Source organism: Wolffia australiana, chromosome 4 (assembly GCF_029677425.1).
Source record: "Wolffia australiana isolate 7733 chromosome 4, ASM2967742v1".
Lineage (NCBI taxonomy): Eukaryota > Viridiplantae > Streptophyta > Magnoliopsida > Alismatales > Araceae > Wolffia > Wolffia australiana.
Genome location: NC_135838.1, coordinates 14,962,774 through 14,986,185, shown reverse-complemented (window position 1 = coordinate 14,986,185; position 23,412 = coordinate 14,962,774). Strand labels below are relative to the sequence as shown.

At 39.9% G+C, this 23,412-nt stretch overlaps 1 protein-coding gene and 1 non-coding gene across 2 annotated transcripts; both read left to right on the top strand.

The window, feature by feature from the left end:
- Positions 1 to 5,419: 5,419 nt before the first annotated feature.
- Positions 5,420 to 5,526, top strand: LOC144702841 (small nucleolar RNA R71). Its single transcript, XR_013581414.1, has one exon. It is a non-coding gene; the product is annotated as a small nucleolar RNA R71 (small nucleolar RNA).
- Positions 5,527 to 17,808: 12,282 nt separating this feature from the next.
- LOC144702530 (uncharacterized) lies at positions 17,809 to 18,177 on the top strand. Its single transcript, XM_078574580.1, has one exon. The coding sequence runs from the start codon at positions 17,809 to 17,811 to the stop codon at positions 18,175 to 18,177; it is 369 nt and encodes a 122-aa protein (XP_078430706.1).
- Positions 18,178 to 23,412: the final 5,235 nt, after the last annotated feature.

The following is a 23,412-nucleotide window of genomic DNA, read 5'->3' as shown; positions in this document are numbered from 1 at the left end:
TATTTGAGCTGATGGAATGGGGGCTCTCAGTTCACTCATCACTCCCCTTTGAAGCATAGAGCTTCTACCCTTGACTTTCCATCATCTAATCACGTACTAGTCACCCTCCCCAATTTGAAATTGAATCCACATCGCTCAAAATCACTTGTGTTGCACCTCAACATGTTCTTGATCCGCTCTAGGAGCCTAACTTCTCTACACTTGTTCCCAAACCATTAGATGAAAGAGAATTAATTCATGAATGTGCATGCTAAAGATTGTTAAGAGCAGGTTCAATTCATGTAGAATTGTTTAAAGTTAAATGCATGAGCCATAGTTTGCTATGTAAAAATGAACTAACTCCCCCCCCCACTAGAACGTGCACTGTCCTCAATGCAAAGCTACTAAAATCATGAAGAGTAAAATTGAGGTTAGAGGGGCATACAGTGATATTGAAGACATTGGGCCCAATGGCATTATAAATAAGAGATCCTGGCGATAGTTCTGATTTGCTGACTTACATACACCCGCAACCTGGTCAAAGTTACCATAGGAGATACAACAAAAGTAAGGAGCTATCATAATAAAAGAAATCATGCAAAGAAAATGAATCCTAAAACATAATGAAAAGAAAGCAAATCTTGTTCTTAAGTAGATGGTGCTGTCGCCGCTTCTAAAGAAATGTTTTCATTGGGGGGATGTGGCTCGTGTTCAAGGAAGGGTTTCAAACATTGCCCATTGACCTTGAATTCTGCTACATGTGTTGGATCTCGAATGAGGACAGACCCATTGTCAAAATGTTGACATATTATGTACAGTCCATCCCATCTTGATTTAAGCTTTCCTGGAAAAAGTTTAAGTCGAGAATAATAGAGCCATACTTTTTGGTCAGGGGCAAAAACTTTCCTGTGTATATGTTGATCATGGAATGCTTTCATCTTGGCTTTGTAGATGCGTGAATTTTCATATGCCTCATTACGCAACTCCTCCAATTCATGCAGCTGCAATAAACGATGTTCACCTGCATCATCTAAAGATAGATTAAGTTTCTTGATAGCCCATAAAGCGCGATGTTCGATTTCTAAAGGAAGATGACAAGCTTTTCCAAACACCAACCTGAATGGCGACATGCCTAACAGAGTTTTATAGGCAGTTCGATACGCCCATAACGCATCAGGCAGCTTGCTCGACCAATCCTTCCCATTAGGGTTAATAATTTTCTTCAAGATTTTTTAAATTTCTCTATTTGAGACTTCCACTTGGCCATTGGCTTGAGGATGATAAGGGGTGGTAAGACGATGATGAACTCCATATCATTTTAACAATTCCTTAAAAACTTTGTTATTGAAGTGAGTTTCACAATCACTAATAATGGCTCGTGGGCAACCAAACCGAGAAAAAATATTATCCTTGAAAAATTTAACAACCTCTTTATGATCATTTTTTCATGTTGGTATGGCTTCTACCCACTTAGAGACGTAATCGACACCTCCCAAAATATATTCATATCCAAAAGATGGAGGAAAGGGTCCCATGAAATCAATGCCCCAAAGGTCAAACAACTCAACTTCAAGAATAGGGTGTAGAGGCATAGAAGCATTGCGACTTACATCGACCACCGCTTGACATCGAATGCATCTCTTGCAGAATTCATATGCATCCCGATGAAGATGAGACTAATAAAATCCACATTGTAGGACCTTATGTGCAGTTATCTTGGAGGCGTAGTGTCCTCCGCACAAGGATGAGTGATACGACTCCAAGACTCTCCATTGTTCATCCTCTGGTATACATCTCCTAAAAATTTGATACTTGATATCAAATCTAAATAGTTCAGGCTCATCCCAATAGTAATACTTGATATCCTTAAAAAACTTTTTCTTTCATCATAATCCCAACCTTGTGGCAATTGCCCGGTTACTAAGTAGTTTACTATATGAGCATACCAAGGTAATTTCCGCGTAGAAATTCCTAAAATATGCTCATCAGGAAAAGAATCTGTGATGGGAGTTAGGGATGGCAATGATAGGTGGGAGAGGTGATCAGCCGCACCATTATCCACTCCCCGCTTGTCTTTAATTTCAATGTCAAACTCTTGCATAAGTAAAATCCATCTCATTAATCTAGGTTTTGTTTCTTTCTTACTTAACAAATGTTTAAGTGCAGCATGATCTTAAAAGATTATAATCTTACTCCCTATTAGGTAAGATCAAAATTTAGCCAAAGCAAAGACAATTGCAAGTAATTCTTTCTCTGTGGTAGAATAATTTACCTGAGCGGCGTCGAGAGTCTTACTTGCATAATAAATAGCTGTCGGTTTCTTGTCTTTGCGTTGTCCCAAAACAGCTCCCACTGCATAATCTGAAGCATCACAAAAAATCTCAAAGGGTTCACTCCAAGTTGGAGCTGTAACTAATGCTTCTTTAATCAAATTAAAAGCCAAATTGCATTCATCATTCAAAATAAGTTCTTTGTCTTTAGATAGAAGCAAAGTGAGAGGTTTAGCCACTTTGGCAAAATCCTTAATAAAGCGACGATAAAAGCCTGCATGGCCTAAAAAACCCCTAAGTTGCTTTAGGGTCGATGGAAGTGGAAGCTCCTTGATGATCTCGATCTTTGCCTTGTCTACCGCCAGCCCCTCCTTGCTGATATGATGACCTAGGACGATCCCCCTGTCCACCATAAAATGGGATTTCTCCCAACTGAGCACTAACTTGTTTTCTTCGCAAATCTGTAACACTTTATCAAAGTTAGACAAACAACACTCAAAAGATTCATCAAACACAGAAAAGTCATCCATGTAAACTTCAAGGCATGTGCCAATTAGATCAAAAAACATTGCACTCATACACCTTTGAAAGGTTGCTGGTGCATTACAAAGTCCAAATGGCATTTTTTTAAAATCAAATGTTCCTAAAGGATACGTGAACGTAGTTTTATCTTGGTCACTTTCATGAATGCTAATTTGATTATATCTTGAGTACCCATCTAAGAAACAATAAAAACTCTGTCCAGCTAATTTTTCAAGTATTTGATCAATAAAAGGTAGAGGATAATGGTCTTTTTTTGTTGCTAGATTTAACTTTCGGTAATCTATGCATACTCGCCAACTTGATGCTACCCGCGTTTGGATCTCTTCTCCATCCTGATTCTTTTGGACAGTAATCCCTGTTTTTTTAGGTACTACATGAATTGGGCTAACCGACTTACTATCTGAAATTGGGTAAATGAATCCTGCTTTCAGCCATTTGGTAATCTCTTTTGACACCACATCATAAAGATAAGGGTTTAATCTACGTTGATGTTGAACTGAGGGTTTGGATCCTTCCTCGATAAAAAGTTCTATGCTGGCAGATATCAGGACTAATTCCCTTGATGTCGTCTATGGTCCATCCAATAGCGCTCTTATGTTGTCGTAATATGTCTAATAGGTTAATTTCCTGCTCCATGGTGAGGGTCGAAGAGATTATTACTGGATATGTCTTTCTTAGACCTAAAAAGGCATATTTAAGGTGAGAAGGAAGAGGTTTCAATTCTAATTTGTCAGTGGGCGTAGATATGTAGTCATTCATATTTTCACCCTTCATTTCACTGCGGTCATCCTTCTCCCCCTCATAAACACTCTCATTCACCGCCATCACATCATATATTACTTTCTCTATGGCATGGCATTCATCATCGTCATCATCTAGGGAACATGTATAAATATCTTCCTGGCTACTATTGGGGTACTTCATCAACTGAGAAATTGGTAACTCAACCTCTTCTTTTCCCATGCGCAATTTAATTTTTCCTTCATTCCAATCAGTGTTCACTCTTGCGGTCGCTAGGAATGGGCGTCCTAAAATAATCGGTGCATGACTAATTTTTCCTGAAATTTTTACATCCACTACTATAAAATCCACAGGAAATGAGCACTTTTCTACTTTCATCACCACATCGACCAACTGTCCACATGGTCTTCTAATTGATCCATCCGCTAAATGCAATTCTAAATTTACGGGTTGTAGTTCACCAAATTTAAAGGTCTCAAGTAAAGCCTTAGGCATGATATTCACACTTTCTCATGAATCAAGTAAGGCTTTGGTGAATACTTCCCCCCTAATTTCACATTTAATCACTGGTGCTCCTGGATCCTTGCACTTTTGAGGTAATTCATGCAGAAATATTGAACTAATATTCTCAGAAAGTTGAATCCTCTTTTGCTTCCTAGGAGGTGTACATAGGTTTTTCACAAATTTTGAATGATCAGGGATGTACTGTATCGCATCTAAAATAGGAATTTCAACCGTAGCCTCTTTCAAATACCCAAGAAGTGGGCTATCTTTCGATTTTTCTTTCTTCGCTTGTAAGGCACTAGGGAAAGGGATAGGTGGGCAATATGTTTTTGGGTCGGGTTCCTTTTCCAGATTTTCCTCTACCCCTTCATCGTCATCTTTTTCTAGTTCCTCCAACTTATCCTCCACTTCATTTTGTTTCTCTACAGCTGCAAATGGATTAGGCAATTCTTTCCCACTCCTAAGTTTTGATATAGCACTTAGTTATCCTTTTTCTTGTTTTTCAGTCATGGCATGCATGTTATGAATATGCTCATTCACTACACTACCCATGTCATCAACATAAAGTAAATTGCTAGGATTAATACAGACCTGAGTAGGGAGCTTACCTGGTTTGGCGCCCATCTTCATAGGGTCTTCACAAGTACCTTGCGGTGCTCCCCCGTGCACAAATTGTTGACTGCTGTGAAGACCAATCTCCGCCTTGAGTTTCTCCATCTCCCGCCGATGCCTCTCCTCCATTTCTTCAAAAAGCTTGATCATCCTCTTCTTGTCTTCTTGCAGCTCCTCGATTACCTTGGTGAGAGTCACATTAGTGGGATCTGAAAAATTTCCGTAAGGTTGATAATGTTGTTGGTGATGGGGATTGTTCGCCTTGGGTTGAAACTGTTGTTGGGGTGGTCGATTGTTTTTGTTCCATCCCTGTCCTCCTAAGTTTCCTCTAGTGGCCCATTGAACATTGCTCCCTTCCTGCCTGCCTATAGCATTCTTCTCCGGTGTGGCTATCACTTGAGCACATTTCACATTGATTTATTTAGTTGGGTGCTCCTCCACTATTCTGACCTTGCCATAACGAGATCATTTTTTCATTCATCTTTTCCATGGTTTTTCCCATCATTACGCTTATCTGTTTCTCAATTCGATCCATAGTAATCTGGGGTTCAACCCCTCTAACATCCAACAATCCACCTTTCCGAGGGGTAACCCTAACATGGTTGGAGGCATCTTGGTGATAAGCTAAATTGTCGGACATTTTTTGTAGGAGTGCCATGGCTTCATCTTCATACATATCTGCTATTGCTCCTCCACTTGAAATATCAACTCTGCCTTTCTCCACATCATTCAAGCCTTCATAAAAAATTTGCACTAACTCCCATTTTTGAATGCCATGGTGGGGGCACTTCCTAATGAGCCCCATCAATCTCTCCCATGCTTCGCTAAATGTATCATTTCCCTGCTAAAATTTCTAATCTCTCTTCTGAAAGAGTTTGTCCTCGCCACTGTATAATATCTTTTTAGAAAGCTCTTCTCCATATCATTCCACGATTTGAAATTTGTCCCTAATGTTCGAAACCAATCCTTTGCTCTATCCTTAAGGGGATGAGGGAATAGTTTCATTCTCACAGCTTCCTTTGAAATTCTGGGATAAGTGCAACTATCACAGGCTTCGTAAAATTTTTCTAAAAAGTCATAGGGCTCTTCATTTGCCTTCCCTAAAAAGGATGGTAATAACTGAAATTGGTGTGGATCAATTCTAAACATCACATCATCTCCAATGGGGGCAGATACCCTAGTTAAGATGGGGATTTCAGCTGGTGTGGAGTACTCTCTGATCCTCCTTCGTCCATCATTAACTACCTCAGGATTTCCTGTTCCATTGCCTATTGGGTCCATTGGTAATGTTCTAATCAAAGTCTCTTCTACGAATGTGGGTTTAGTGAAAGATGATTCGGGTGTGTCGGAGTCTACTGTAGGGGAATTTCTGTCACTGCTCCCTGATTCAAATCCAGACCTAAGCTTCATACAAAACCACTAATTCAAACACAACACCCGTTAGTCGTGAGCCCCCAAATCACTTTGAATTTAAAATTGATACAAGGATTCTTATCAAAAAATAGATCAACACTTGCCCAATTTCGTTTATGAATAAAGACAAGTTGAATTCCTTAGCGTTGCTTCCCCGGCAACGGCGCCAATTGATAAGCAGAAAATAGGGGTAAAAATTATGAATTTTTAGCCCTTGTCGTTGTGAATTCTAGCTTATTCAATAAATTTTATAAAACTCTACTTAACATGTATAGTGATAAGTGTGAGTGTCGTCCAAGGGAAGCAAGTAGGAAGTTCAATGTGATTATCTTTTTGGTGTCTTAATCCTAATTAGAGTGAATTTGATCTTCAATGAGGATCAAGTCACCCTAATTAGATGAGAATTGAGAAAGGGGGGGTAGAAGAGGTGAGAAGAATGGAAGAAATGTGGGCTCTAGATTGAATTAATTGATTCAATTGGATGGATCAAAGAATTCAGTTAGAGAGGTTGGTAGGAATTTTTAATTTGGGTTTGGTTGATTTTTGCAAGTTGATAATTCAGAACTAAAATGGGGTAATTGAGTATCCTAAGAATTAAAACTAAATTTTTTAGAGTTTTCTTTTGGAATGCAATTGAATGCTCAGGTGAATCCCTCAATTTCTCCTCTCAATCCTAATCAGGGCTTGTACATGCCGCTCAAGCCAATCGATTTACAAGTTCAGATCAGAATAGAGATGAAGAAACAAACAACTCAACCTATTTCATTCAAAATGCATAAAAGTTTAAATACAATGAAAGGAAAAAGTACCAAAACTGTTGATCCACGCTGGGGCTCCTCTTTGTCTTGCAGCTATGATAGAGAACCATCCAGAATGAGCTCTCCCTCTCAAAATTCAGCTTTTATACTTAGGTTACATGGTGAAAATCACCATTTTACCCCCGTATAGTAATTAATGTTTGTCTATCAATGTAGGCTGAATATGAATAATCCAAGTGTATAGATAGAAAGAGGGGATCAAGACGAACATATCCATAAAAAAATAATCTCAATCGGACTTCAGGATCAAAAGTTATTAATAAATCAATTGTAAACCAATTTAATCCATTGGATTAAAAAATGATTTATTTATTAATACATGCAATGACACGTCGACGCCTCATTGGCGGCAGCATTTCAAATCTCTTTGGCGGGCACTCTCCCGTAGTTCCACGTACCCCTGGTGAGAGAAAAAAGAAAACAATTAGAATTTACATGTGCGGGTTTTGCATACATAACGCTACGCACGTAAACGTGCATTTTTCACTAATTTCTTCCACTCCGTTTTTGCCACGTCACCGCCCGTGCACGCGCGTTGTACGTGCAGCGCGAGCGGTGAACTTACCTCTTGCAGCTGACGTGCGTGTGACGTCGTTGGATTCTCATCCAACGGCTCTCGTTGCGCCACGTCAGCACGTGGAATGGACTTGGGCGGGTTTTTTTTAGCGACGTCCCTTACAACATTATCTCTTGCAATCCGACGCCGTCCAAAGAATATTTAGAAATATACCCCTTCTCGCATTCTTCTCCTCCACTTTTCTCTAAAATATTAAAACAATTAAAAATACAATTACAATTAGACCCTGCACTCTTTTAAATTAGATCTTTACGCCTGCAATGGCGATCCAGAGCTGTTTTCAGGGTCTTTTTGCAATGAAACGTTGCAAAAAGGGCCCGGAAAGTTCAGAAATTGTAAAAATACATTTTTTTGTATTATAAATATGCCTTTTTTTTCTTAGAGTAAATGCATTTCCTCTTGAAATAAATCCCAGAAAGATCCTAAAAATCCGTAAAAAATTATAGAAAATTATAGAAAATTCCCTGATTCATTCCCATGCTGATAAATGTCGAAATTAAATATTAAATATGTCATTTTCATTCAAAAATAATTGTTTCGAGCTTCAATAAATCCTTAAAAATTCATATAATTAACAGAAAATTATGGAAAAATCAGAGATTACTTGAAAACATTATTTTCATGTAAATATATGATAACAGCCCAATTTTAAGCTCTTCAAATGCATAAAATCATGGTAATAACATGAAATAAAGACATAAATTAGGGTGTTATCACTCCCCTTCAGGCAATAAAAAAAATCTGATTGGCTGGCTTGATATCTTCACCCTCAAATCGCATTTTGATACATTGTTGTGTGCTTCCAAAGGCCTTTATCATTGCAAAATAACACTGCATTCTAACGATTAAGAAAGTGCCACGTCATCTCATCTATTCGCGTTTAAAGATAAATATATAAACAAAACGAGGTAAGGTTACCGGTTTATTTAATGCATGCGGAATCGATGGTCGCGTGCAATCTATGCACGCGGCAAATCGATTCCACGTGTGTTAAATGCGCAGAATATTCATGTTTTATAAATGCACACAGAGATCGATTATTTGTGTGCATTTATTGCATGAAAAAAATGAATAAAATAGAGACAAGAGGTACCTTTTTCCTCGCTGCCCGCGCAACTTAGTTCCTTTCGAAGTAGTGATTTGCTTAGTATGGCATCGTACATTGTGATGCCATAATGAACTAATAATGCGCTCGCTTGACGCATCCAATCGTTCAGCTGAATTTTTGGTGAATGAGGTGGATGCCACGTGATTTATGCACATATAAAAAATACCTTTTGAAATGCCAAATGATGCAGGGTGACTAGAGAGACGGGGTAGGAAATACTATCTAGTGTAGGGTTGGTTAAATCAGACCACGGGTCACACGATCGAATTCAAATATTTAAATCCGGTGTAAATACTGATACTGCAGCCTCTTCACTCGTTCGAGGGCGGGAGTACTGTCTTACAACCACCGTGGTGAATACAAAGCAATAAATTCAATAAAGGCCTAATGAACTAGTCGATAGAAGATTTAAAATCTCGATGTTAATCCGACGGCGGTGTACAAACAATCAAAGAACACCGACACCAAATAGGATAGAAAATTTACCTTGGCGCTATAGTAGTGCGTCGTGTCGGTGCGGGTAATTCTTGATGCGTCATCGGCGGGGCGAGTGACCTGCACTTCGACAGGGTGTCGCGGATCCAACTACGCGGTCAATTGGGGTCTAAGGGGGAGTCGCCCCCTTGCAGAGTTTGAGGAAGCTCCTCAAAATCTAAGTGGTAAACAAGGTGCGCTGTTCCAAGATGAGAATCTGAAGGCCTGGATGCTGATTGCAGGGGTCGCGTGGGCGGACCGCTGCATGTAGCTCTCGCATGGGCGGGCGGCTGGCCTACACGCTCGGTGTAGGAGAGCGGCCTGCACACTTGGGGCACTGGCGGATGGCTTGCGCACGGCGGGCGGGGGCTGGTGGCCTGCGCGTGCTAGGCAAGGGCACTTGGCTTGCGCACGGCGGGCGCAAGAGGATTGCCGATGCGCACGGCTGTGGGCGGGCGACTTGCGCATGGTGCGTGCTGGTAGAAGGCCTGTGTGCGCACGTATATGCGGGCCGGCATCTACGCACTGCACGTGCGGGCAGTGGCCTACGCACCTGAGCGTTGCCGGGTGGCCTGCGCATGGCGGACACACGCGGGCGGCTCTACGTGTGGAGGGCGCAGTAGACAATCTTGTGCGGAACAGATGTAGGTGGCTGATGAGCTTCCTTGATGGCGACAGCAGCGGCAGGAGGTAGTGGGGACTCATGAGGGACGACGGTTAGGGAAAAGTCTCTTTACTAGAAGAAACTTCAATTCCAAAAGAAATTCATCAAGTGTCTCTTAGAACATTGGCCTACGTATAGACCTTGGAGGAAAGACAAAATAGATAACTGTTAATTTAAAAATCTAATATTTAAACGATGTCAGCGATGTGTCAACTTGTCACGTCAAATGGCAGTTCTAAAGCTGGCGTTGACAACGTGTCATGATGCGGGATGTTTCGTGTGAAGGTGGAGGCACGTCCAGCAGCGAAGCGTTGTCATGGTCGCCACCACCAAATAAAAAAATAGATATTACATAAATTATAAAAATCATTCATTGGCTTAATAATGGTAAAAGAAATTATAAAATAGTATTGAAAAAATTCCAAAAAATTAGTTAAACCCTTACTAACCTCTAAGCAAATATGTTATGCCCTATAAAAAATATTGATTTAATGCATTGAGGTTAAAATACATGTAAAACGTTAAACATTTGAAGACAATTATAAATTCGGAGTGCAAGTCATTTATATCCATTTATGTATGATAACATGCAAATATGGCCAATGAAACACACATATTTAATGTAATATACATTCATTTATCATTATAATATGCAAGTTATGAAGTGTCCGAATATATCACACAATCTGAGGAATTTTTTATGAGATACCGGGTAGAAGAAAATCCTTGAGGTGTTATCTCCGATTTTTGAACCAGCCTTAATCCCTATCTTGAAACAGAATTGCTCATTCAAAAGGCTGCTACATTTGACCAAGCCTATCAAATAGTAGTAGTTCTTGAACTTTGCCAAACTCTTTATAACAGTCATATCGTTAGTGGTTGTCCCTCTCCAAGCAATCCCACATATCCCTCTTATCCTATTAAATTGTCTTCCCGGAATCTAACGCTAGCTCTTCCACGCTTTTACCCGCACCAAATCATTCTACAACGGATCGTTGCCTACCAATAGTCATATCTCTTCATCTCTAGACTCTATCATAAGAGCCCCCACTCATCCAACTAAATTGCAGATTGGCCCATTCAGCATGACATGCTTCAAATGCCAAGGACATGGCCATAGAGCAATCAAGTGTTCATCTGGAGCCTTGCATAGTGGGAATGAATATTCTAAACTTGAACCTACCATCGATGAACAGCCTATTGATGAGCAAGACTAAAGGGTAGAAAGTTACGCTAGAGATGACTTTGTCAATGAGGATGGTTTAATGAGTTTTATTGGTATCAACAATTGCCCGACATCTCTTATGTGACGTGATCCATCTACTTCTGCCAGGGGAATCAATCGCTGCACCGTTAGCCAACTTTCTACCGATGAATGTGCATTGAGGACATCCATATTTTATACTTACATTAAAATTGGTGATAAGATATGCAAGATGATTATTGATAGTGGAAGTTGTATCAACGCCGTTTCAGACGCCATGGCTGCATGTTTGGGATTACCTCTGATTGATCATCCTCACCCCTATTATGTCTCATGCATCCTTGCTTCATCGCTCTCTGTGAAGAACCAATGTCTCATTCCTTGAAGGGAAAATCATACAAAGAAAATGTTTTGTGTAATGTATTACTTAAGTTACCAAATGTCCTCCCCGCTACACGAGATATTCAGCATGCCATTGATTTTGTTCCTGGTTCATCCTTACCGAATGATAAGCTCAATTTTACTGTGTTTTTTTACTGGTTATTTATCAGTAACATGTGTGAGGATTAAGCTTATTCAACGAATTTATAAACCTCACAAGTTAGGGCGAGTGAGGGTCGATCCACAGGGAGCAAAAGAAAACAGCAGGAAATTCATTTTCAGTACGTTAAAGTGCAACTTAATCAAGCCGTCTACAGAGAATTTCTCTGTAGACAGATCCTTTGCCCTTTGGGGCAAAGGATCGAACACCTTGCGTGCAGGGATAACTTGCGCGCAAGGTGTTGCGTGCTTGGCGGCCTCCTGCGCGCTGACTATGCAGCGCGCGGCGGCTGCCTATGCACGGAATACCTGCACGCAACAGCGTGCTGCACGCGGCTGCGTGCTGCGCGCGGTTGCGTGCTGCGTGCGGCTGTGCACGGCTGAGCGCGAAGGCTTTGCTGTACACGGCGTGGTGGAGATGCGGAGGAGTTCTGTTCTTTTGGAAGATTTGGGGAAGACGATTTGAACAACAAAGGAACAAAGTTTAAACTGAAATCAAATCTAAAACGAAACAATCCTCAGTTGGAAAACATTGGAAGATCTTGTGACTCTTCCAACCCAACCAAAATTGTCTGAGAAGAGAGGGATTACAGGGCTGAAGCTTGCGATTTCCCCACGTCGGGTGTCACGTCCTTGCGGCGAGGCGTGGTTCTTCAATCCAAGCTATCTTCAGTCTGTTCTTCCTCTCCAACTCCAAAAGCTCATAAGCTCCTGGAGCGTGCAGAAATCCTCTTCTCCAAGCCCTAGTTTCCTTAGAGAAAATTCTGAACACCTAAACTCCTCTCTCAAGAGAGTATTTATAGGTTTTCTCTTAAGTCATGCCCAGGGGCATTTTCGTAATTTTTGCCACTTCGAATTTTTCCCACTTCTGTTGATCCTCCTCTCTTCCTTGATCTTCTTAACCTGTTTCTGAATGTTCACTAGCCATAAAACGTTAAATATATTCCACTTGATTCAAAGAATCAAGTGGGGTTAGTGATTTCATAAAACAATACATATGCATGAACTTAGCATGAATTCACAAGATAATTGTAATGAATTTAAACTTGAGAACTTGATTATTTGATGACATATTTTAGAGTCATCATCGAATCTCCCCCGTTATCATGTGGATCCCACCCAATAGAAGGAGCTTCAATAACAGGTTAAGGAAATTTTAGACAAGGGTTTTATTCAGGAGACTTTCACCCATGGGCAGTTTTTGCATTTTTGCATCCCCATAAGGATTAGAGTTAGCGCATGTGTATTGATAGTAGAGCCATTAATAAGATCACCATTAAGTATATGTTTCCAATTCCATGCATTGATGAGACGTTTGATATGATGGCTGGCTTATTTATTTTCTCAAAAATTAATCTAAAGGGCAGTTATCACCAAGTCAGAATCTGTCCTAGAGACAAATGAAAGGATGCCTTTTGGATTATTGAATGCTCCCAGCACTTTTCAATGGTTGATGAACCACGTTCTTAGACATTTCATCGGGGTTTTTGTCGTTGTCTACTATGATGATATACTCATTGATAGTAAATCAAAAAATGACCATATCCATCACCTACGATGGGTATGTGAAGGTTTAAAGGCCGAACAATTATATGTGCATCCTAAGAAGTGTTAATTCCTTGTTGATATGTCTCATTCATTGGATTTATCTTATTTTGCACAGGGCGTTTCAGTAGATTCAGCAAAAAAAAGAAGCTATGATGATATAGCCCCCTTGTACGAGCACTCATGATATTAGTCCTTTCCATTGTTTAGCTACTTTTATCGCTGCTTCATTCTGAACATTAGTACTATCATGGCACCCATGACTGAATGCTATAAGGTTAGCCATTTTGAGTGGACTACTTTAGGAGAGAAATTTGTTGAGGAGACAAAGATTAAGGTGACCTAAGCACCCATCCTCCATGTACCAGATTTTGGAAAAGTCTTCGAGGTTGCATGTGATGCATCTGGGTTGGGAATTGAAGGAGTTTTGAGTAAAGAAAATCATCCCATTGCATATTTTAGTGAGATGTTCACTGATCGAAAGCTCAAATACTCTATGTATGATAAAGAACTTTATGCCATTATTTAGTCCCCATGTCACTGATGCCACTATTTGCCTTTGAAGGAATTTGTTCTTTATTCTGGTAATGAGGCGTTGAAGTATCCTCATTCGCAACAAAAGACAAATCCTAGGCATTGTCGATGGGTTGAGTACGGCGAGTCATAAAATCTGTACTAAAACATAAAAGAGGAATTGAGAATGCAGTTGCGAACACATTAAGTAGGTAAACCCACTTGCTTGATGTTGTGAAGATTGAGGTGATTCATTTTGAGCAATTGAAATAGTCATATGTAGATTGCGGATTTTTCACCTATCACTCATTCCTTAGAGAAAGATCCCACTCCTAACTCAAAAGATTATGTTCTTAAAAATTGATTCCTTTTTTAAAATCATTGCATGTGCATCCCAAAGAGATATCTTAGAGATCTTCTATTTCGGAAATACACGCCGTAGGCCTAAGTGGTCAATTTTCCCTAGATAAAACCTTCACATCGGGTAAACATCAATATTTTTGGCCTTCATTGAAACCAGACGTGAATATTATGGTATCTCAATGTCGAGTGTGTGCATTAGCCAAAAAGGTGAAACAAAATACGGGTCTCTACACTCCTCTCCCTGTCCCTCATAGATTGTGGGATGACGTGAGCATCGAATTCATTTTGGGGCTTTCCCACACTCTCAAGCATCATGATTCCACCAAGGTGTGGTAGATCATTTTTCTACAATGGCCCGTTTCATTCCATGCTCCAAAACATCTGACACCTCTGGTGTTGCCAATTTCTACTTTAATGAAGTTGTCCATCTCCATGGTCTTCTAAAGAGTATAGTATCCTGTAGAGATGTACGCTTCACTAGTCTTCTAAAGAGTATTTTAGAAGTCTGCATGAGGAAATTTGTCATCGCATCACGAGTAGCAAGGCATCATGTAAACAGACTGCATTTTTGCACCATCATTTTTAAGATTTTAAAAAAGGTGATATGGTGATGGTGAGGGTAAGGTCGGAGAGATTTTCTCATGGGCAGGATACGAAGCTTCATGATCGGAGCGCCGGGCCATTTCCCATCCTTAACTGAGTAGGGGAAAATGCCGATATTGTTGGTATACTCTCTGCATGGGGGATACGCTCCACTTTCAATGTTTAAGATTTGGTTGTGTACAAAGCCCCAGCTCTCTCATCTAATGACCCATCCCTACCCATTGCCTTTCCTGTAAGAGAGTTTGACTTGTCCACTCCGCTTGCATTACCTTCAGACTTGCAAGAAAAGATCGAGCACATACTGGATGAGGCAATTACTTTCACTGAGGGTGTAACAGTGTGGAGTTTCTCGTTCGTTGGCAGGGCAAGCCATCAACGGATAATTTGTGGATCGCGAAAGAAGATTTGGGATGCCTTACCCCAGTTCTACTGAGCCCACTCGAACTCCGTAACGTCATATCACCAGAGTCGAGTTCTTCTGACCTTAGGGGAATTGGTGGTGCACACAACCAAGCACAATCACTGGACGTGACACCACTACTGCAGGAGACGTCCCATGTCATAACACATTGCCAACATAACCTTTGGACTCGGGATCCGAGCGTCATAGAAATTAGATTTGAATTCACAGTTATTTTAAATTTTCTCTTTCCTCCAAGGGTAGATCCCCTTATTGTGCGGCATTCAAAGTGCTATATGCTTCCCGAAGAATCCAGTGTATCATACGCGTTCAAAACACATTGATGTTCAGTATCACAGGCTTGAGGAGTTGCAGAATTTGGGAGAGGTTTCTCTTAGAAAGGTACACACGGAGGATAATGCTGTAGACATGTGGAGAAAGGTGGTCACGATGGAGAAGTTTCATCGGTGTTTGCACGTACTTCACCTAGGAGTTACCTCGATGAAGGTGGCGCACCTTGAAGATGATTGAGTGAGGTGTGCATTGGTTGGGAAGTTTGCAAAGGTGGAGATTGTTGAAAATGTCAAAGCCCCCAGCCCTGAGTTTCAGGATTATGGGGGTTGACTTGGGACATCCTAGAAAGTAGGATGACTTAGCACATCCTTGAGAATAGGATTATGCATACTTTCTAGGATCATGCCTGGTTTTTAGGGACCATTTAGGCCAAGGGTCGTACCTATAAAAGGCCCCCATTTCTCTTGTTTACTACACCCTTAATTTATTCTATTCTCTCCCTTTGAATTGAGTAGAGTTTCTTGAAAGTTCTTTTGAACATGAAGTTTCTCCCTCGTTCCTCTCTCTCGCTCTCTCAAATTTGGTGCTCTCTTGACGGTGACGACACAGGGACGTGACGAGGCTGACGACTAAGCCTCGGTGTTTCTCCTCGTATTGTCTTAGGATCATCCTCGACATCTTATGCAGTTTTTCACGCCATGTACAGTTCCGTGAGTGTTTGCGGCCAACACATATAGCCTTGTTTTAGAAATGACCTTTCTTTGTACTCTTTTTATATCTTGTTGGATTTATAAATGGACCATTAAACAACTACACACATTCCGAACACCTTTGTTCATGGACATCTGATTAAAACAGTATACATGTGTCAACCCTCTTGGTTCCTCTGTTCCTAGCATCATCTTCTTCGGTGTCACCTCCAAAAGTTTCTTGTTGGTTTTAAACAAGCCTCCTGTGCTTGGTTTCAAATGCTCAGCTCGTTATTTTCTATTCACAGGTTCGCTGGAACTCACACTAACTCATCCTTATTCTTCAAGTGTACCATCCATGGACTCCAATATGTTATTGTTTGGTAGATAAAATTCAACTTGTAGACATGGGTTCTCAGGGCATTTTAACTACTGTTGCAACAATAAACTCCATGTTTGGTGTGCAACATATTGGTCCCACCAAAAGCTTCTTGGGATTCATATTCACTGAAGTATTACAGGTATCACCCTATTTCAAATGAAATATAAACGTGAAATTCTGTGCGTGCCAAAGATAGACCAATGTCAGCGAGTTATCACTCCATGCGCTTCATCATAATTGTCATAAAAAAACTAACAATATTCTAAGTTAAATCCCATTTATCATAGCACCGACTCCAGAAACATAGTCGGAAGTCTACAGCATCTTACAATAACACAACGGGACACTGTATTGGCGGTCAATCGAGCATGTCAACACATGCAGAAACCGCAAGCATGCCATTGGAGGAATTTGAAACCTGTCCTTCATTACATCTTGGAATTTTTGCATACTCCTTGAAGTTTAAAAATATCTCCTCATCTCAACTGCAAAAAAAATTGAGATGGAGATGTGTTTTGAAAGGGACTATACGGGTCTCTTTTATCTCAACTCGTGATCAACTTGTCAGTGTGCTTGCAAAGTGCCTGTCACAAGGACGTTTCCAGTGGATCTAATCAAAGCTCAACCTTTAGCCAGGTATTAGCTTGCTGAGGCATTATAAAGACCAGTCAGCAGATCGGATGACAGCACAGGATTCAACTTCCAAGATGATGACATCATCACCAAGCAGATGTATGTTATGTTTTGTCTCAGCTGTCTAATCTTCCAGAGAGAACAGTCTCAAACTTGCGTGATGCATGTTTTCTAACTGAGAAAAAGAGAGCGGCTGAGGGACCGCGAGGGAGAAAGAGATGCTGCTGTATAATATGCCGTTATAGAATAATAAATGGTATCATTATAAGTTCAGTGATTTCTGTATGGGATATCATTATCTGCTTAACATTTCCCGTTCTGCACCAACAAATGGTTTTCATTAGAAACATGGCATATCATCCGTCTTCCTGATTTTTTGAATAACTGATTAGGTGGTATGATCTCGGATGAGGATTCCATTAGTAGGACCAGAACAGAAAGTGAGCAAGAAAAAAGGGACGTCATAACAATGTCATTCTACGTTTTTGAACAATAATATGAAGTATTAAACTAAGATGTCGTGTTAGACAAATGTAAAAAAATATTAGGCTTTTCTCCACAGAGACCCGATTTGTCGTCTGGGCCATTTGCCGACATCTCGTTGGAGGCCACCGGGGACGGGAAAACAGAGGTGTAGGGATTTCTTAGGGTACAGTCTAAAAGTCAAAAACCTATGACCGTCCACTGATTCTTACTTAGTGGCTCTTGGCGTTCCTGCATTTATTCAACAGAAAGTTGTCGCGTAAAACGGAATTGACCACACAAGCCCGCCGACAGCGAGGACTTAAACGGTGGGCAGAGCATTCAAATAGAATGGGCGATTCTTCTGTATAGAGTCTTCTTTGTCTGTCTATAAATATGAACTACGAGCGAAATCATCTTCCATAACAGTCGCAGCAAACCAAAAGAAAAACCCATATCGCGTCAGACGAAAACGCAATGGCGTCCCGCCTGCCCTCCCTTCTTCTGCTCGTAGCGGTTCTCTCGGCAGCCGCACACCACGCGTATTCAGCCAAGGACTATCCTTCAACGGGATGGACTAGGATCAAAGGAGTGGAAGAACAACAGCACGCCGTGGACATCGCGAGATTCGCAATTGGAGCATATAACAGGAAGATGGATGATAGCCTTCTTTTTGTGCGGATGATCAGGGGATACGTCAACGGGAAATACTACAAGCTCACGATCACTTGTATCCAGCGCGAAGACCGGTACGAGGAGAACGTCAAGGATTGGAAGTACGAGACCCTCGTCTATGAGGAGCCGAACATGCCACGACAGCTCATCTACTTCAAGGATTTCTTTTGACTCCTTCATGATACGCCGCGGCAATAACTCTTTGTTCAAAATAGTATGTCAAAGGGCATTTGTATTTGAATGTATTGCAATTTATCCAGTTCTTGAATAAATGAAACCGTTTCAAACAGAAGTTTACCACCAACGATTCAGAACAACCAGTAAGTTCAACGTAAGTGAATGCTTCTCCCCCATTCACTTTCTCATCGAATGGCGCTGTGGACTTCTGCGTACCTCAGCTCCCTCCTCTTCCAGAAACTCAGACGATATTTTATCAAATGATTGAGTGAGACAATGTCCGAATTTTAGGAAGTTACAATGGAAAAAGTATAAAAAATAAAAAAACCAACGATAATCCGCGGGTCTGGTGGTCAACTGAGCCAGGCTTATACAGAACGAACAGAAGAAAACTCTAAAATGCCACGTGGATCGTCTCAATAAGGATAATGGCATCGCTCTCTATAAACTACAGGTAATGGAGTAAGCAACTCCGGGTCCAGTCAACCGCCGAAGGGACCGATAAAACTTCACCGCTGAGATTGGCTGCTTGGTATTCGAATTCTACCCCTATATTCCCTATCAGATTTAGCCGCTGGGATTCAATATAGGTTTAAATCTAGATCGAATAAAGATAGATGACAAGGATTAAATCCATATAGGAAAAACCATAATAGGTAAGCTTACATGTTAATATAGCTGTTATGCTTATTTAAAACAGCTATGAGTAAGTTATCCAAGCTTACTAATATAAATCCTACTATACTATAAAAATAAAAATCTATCTAGTGTTAACAACTTAAGGGAACCTATACAATATCGAACCAATTCTGATGTCAGCCTCTCTCGTGTATATTCTTTCTTCTCTTCTCTCTTGAACGAGGGTGATTCTATATATGATGTCAGAGCCGTGGCAGTGGTCACGGTGACTGATAAGACTTCCTCAGTTACCTTGTCTTCCTCTTCTAGACTCTCTAGTAAAGTCTACATGGAAACCATGGGATGAGTCACAATGGTAATTCTAGCCGGAGCAATGATCTATCTGAAGCTCAATAGTGACAATAATCAGATTTGGCAGAACAGTGCAAAGCTACCTCTTCTCAACTAGAATGATTTAATCAATTTCATGCAAGGTGTTCCTCCTCCAGTTTCAATTTGATATGACCAAAGAAGCACAGTTGGAACCCAGTATGCAACAAATGGTACGCAATCTATGAGTCCTCTCTCAGCAAAATGAATTGAACACATGAATCATAAGAATAGCTTGGATGTATTCACCTGATGGAATCAAACACGAGAAATGGAGCGTAAACAACACTTTCAATTATGAAGGAAGGCTCAATGAGTACTGGTGATTACATAAAGCTTTCGAATGATTTGTAGAGTCATTAAAGCTGGTTGAACAGAAAGTTCATGAATCATCAATTACCTTCATATTCTTGAGTGTGCTCGGTTCTACCTACTCTCAATTTACTATTAGCATTAACCTTACCATCAATCACCTAGCATTCAATAAAGTTGTGACAAATTTCAAAGCCCATGATGCCTTCCTAATGGTTACACAATAAAAGATTGAGTGATCATTCCTCCTTCAGAAAACAATGCTTAGGCACCAATTATTCTAGCTCAATAACATACTCATTTATCAAATTATCTTCAAATAAAGGATTGGAGTCCAACTCACAAGATTCAATCAGAATGGAAAATGTGGAAAGGGAAATCCAAGATTCCAATCTAGGTCTCAACTCTGTTCACAATTTCAACATAAGGGCAAAGAATTCCCAGAGCTGAAAAGGAAATTTCTTAAATGAATAAAGGATCTGATGTGTCATCAGTTCAAGCTGACGCCCCAATTTCACCCAAAACTCAAGCCTGATATCCTGAAAGCATATAAATACATCATAACTTCGGATAAAAACACAAGTGGCCAACACCAAGAGTACCATGGAAGTAATCAACTATGAAGTAGTAATGGTACATACTTTGAACTCTTATCTATCAGTTCTCAAAAGCTTACAACATTAACTACATTTCTTTATCTGAAATATATTTTACATGTTCCTGAGATTACTAGGAAGCTAACATCTATTCATACAGTTAACCTGAATAACATATATGCCAAATTTCATAACTTTTATTGCCTTGTGTGGGACAAAACAACAAATCAGTTCTTCTCTCGATGATCAGTAAAAGATACTACTAGAAGCCACAGCTCTGAAACAAAACATACTTTTTGGAGAAATGGCATCAGTAAAAGGGCGGCATTCCTGGCTTGGACATCAATAACTTCACACCCCACAGTCTCAATGGAGTACCTGGTTCAGATCTCAATGGAGAACTTATATAAGCTTCTTAAAATATTTCCTCGTCTCAAAGACATTATTTTTCTTCAATTTACCATACGTCTAGGGGTTCCTCTCCTGATCCTTTCACATTCTTGATATTACTATTATGTTATATTTATCAATGATTTTCCTAAATTTACATGGCTTTATCTCCTGACAAGGAACATTACCCCTCTAAACATTCAAAACTCAATAGAAAACCAATTTAGTACTCATAAACAATACATACAGCCAGACAGGTGTTCACATTATAACGCCCTCTACACCTATATTATGATTTGAGGAATTATTGGTAAGAGCATCTTAAATGAAACTGTTCTCTCTTTACTCCATGAAGCAGATATGCTTAAAAAATTCTTGGATCAAGGTCTTAACACTTCTGGATTTCTAATAAATTGCTCAAAGATCACTATATTGAGGAGTAATTATAGATAAAGAGTTATATTCAAGACCGAACTAGATTACTCATTAGTTAGAACTTTTTTGTTTCCTTGCTTACCCTTCTTTAATGAAATATTCCCAATATAATCTTGATAAAATATTTGAAAGAGTGAACTCTTGGGCTACAGTTTAATATGTTGGGTTCTAGAGACCTTGACCTGGATGAACAAATCAAAACATTCCGCAGCAGAAGAGTTAAATGGAATGAAAACAGCATCGATAAATTCATTGAAACGAAGTACCTTTGCACAGATTGCATCCGTGATTTCTTTAATCCCAAATCAAGACGAGTCGAACTGCTCAAGTGTGCAGCCTCTAGATGTATCCACGCGATCCTCGGCATGTTGAATCTCCTCCTTCTCGTTGACAAGCCCTGTTCAATCTCTATCGTCGTTATGCCATCCCTATCGCATCGGGGATGGAGAGGGGGTGTGGGGAGAAGGGAGAAAAGAGGAAAAGGCCCCTGAACAATTCTGGCCTGGTGAATTTTGTTCAAGGCCTTACCCTATTTATACTTAGTGAGGATTTTGCATAAAACCCCCAAAACTTAAGAATATCTTCTCACGTCAAAAATACCATTTGTGTGTGACCCTCTAGACCGCATGTATTAGTCTAGTTAACAACTTTAGTGGCCCAATAACCTTTATTGACCTTTCAAATTAATTAACTATCACATCATATATATTAATTAATGTCAAATCAATTTAACCAAATTGATAGGTCGAGTCTCCAGCACGTGGGGTGCCAAGTTGCACCTCGTGTTCTAGAAGATACAAGGATTATTTATTTACTGACTCATGGAACATGTTTGTCATTGGTGACCATGTATGTATATTCCCACATCCACTTGATCCTCTTTGGATGACTTAGGGTATAGTCAACTGTCCAGCCTACTCGGTCATCCGAGTTAGTTTTGATGGATTTTGAAATCATCGAACTGTTCTCTGATATTTCACTGCCCTTATCAAGGTTTTCGTCGTATACTCTTCCTTGAGTGTCACCTCTTATACCGAGGGTGGACAATCCCATCTTGACCACTCAATCGTCTTCGTCAATTTCTTGATGTACCCAAAATGAAACCATTTAGAATCCCGCGTTAGAGACTAGTTGGCCATAGTCAAAGTATAAATGTTCATCCACAAGACGTCTTTGGTGTCTAAGATCTAAGGGCCACTTACACAACCGTGATGTAAATCGACCTGATTGACACTTCCGTATAATACCATTTAGGGATCCGTACGGATCAGTTCAGTGAACTCTTTCCACTAAGGAGCACCCATTATCTATCCTTAGAGTTCCCACACTAATGCCGACGGTAGTGGCCATACTCATCGTACGAGTTGAGGCTAGATATTGCTATTTGATAATCGTAATTTTAGGGTTAAAATTCGTCGTTGGTGATTGAGATTATTCAATAAAAATATATATAATCGTATGTAAAAAATACGTAACTAATGATCAATACGGATCGTCTCCACAGGAACGATGATTAAGGAATTACTTTCTTATAGTAGTGATGATTGATGAGAGGATGGACGAAAACTAGATTCGAGGACGTGAGCCAGTGATATAAATAAAAATTACACAATTTATAAGTTAAAGAGAAGAGTAAGTGATCGTGATGGATATGACGACGAACGACCGTATGAACGAGGATAGTGAATGAACTTGGAGTTGTACAGTGGTGAGGATGAAAAGACAAGAAAAGAGAGTAAAATGATAGTGTAAGTATGATAACAAAGCCTAGTTATGTGAACTTTAGCGAAGTGAAAGAGACAACATAACACAAAGACACTTACCTTAGATCCTTACATTCTGTTGGGATCACGGTTATTTACAAGTGCTGGTAAGCTCCCCCTCTTCTCCAAAGCCTTTTCCCACGCACCGAGGACACCAAGAACACTCTTGATGGATCTCAAAACTCATTATCTTTCAATCAGCCCACAAAAGTAAGAAGCAAGTTCAAAATGAATTTTACAATTATCCAGGCCTCTATTCCTAGATCATATGGTATGGATAGAAAGAGGAGGGGAAGACAAAGCAACAGTGAATTCAACCAAATCTTTTTCAAAGTAGTCCTCATCTGATTCTTCTTCATTATATGAATATGGTTTAGCAAAATAAATCTCGATTTTTATCTTGTTCATTTTTGTTATAAAATAAAGTTTCTGAATGTCACTACATTCTTCAAACAATCTCGGCAATAAAACATTGACATATTGTAAAAAGTTCATAATTTTATGGTAATACTCTCGTTTCTCATAGATGTCAATTATAGGAAATATAGTTATAACCATATTATGAACTATGCAAATGATTATCCATTGATTCAAAAGAAAATTTCACATTTTGATGATTTTTATGAAAGTGATCAATATTTAATAGAGTATTTTAAAAAGTATAACGAGGAATTTAAATATAAATGTATTTTGAGCATATTGGAATATTCATGCATTTGGCTATT

What these genes read in the sequence shown, in the direction of transcription:
- LOC144702530 (XM_078574580.1), top strand. Translation starts at nt 17,809, where the DNA reads ATGGCGTCCCGCCTGCCCTCCCTTCTTCTGCTCGTAGCGGTTCTCTCG.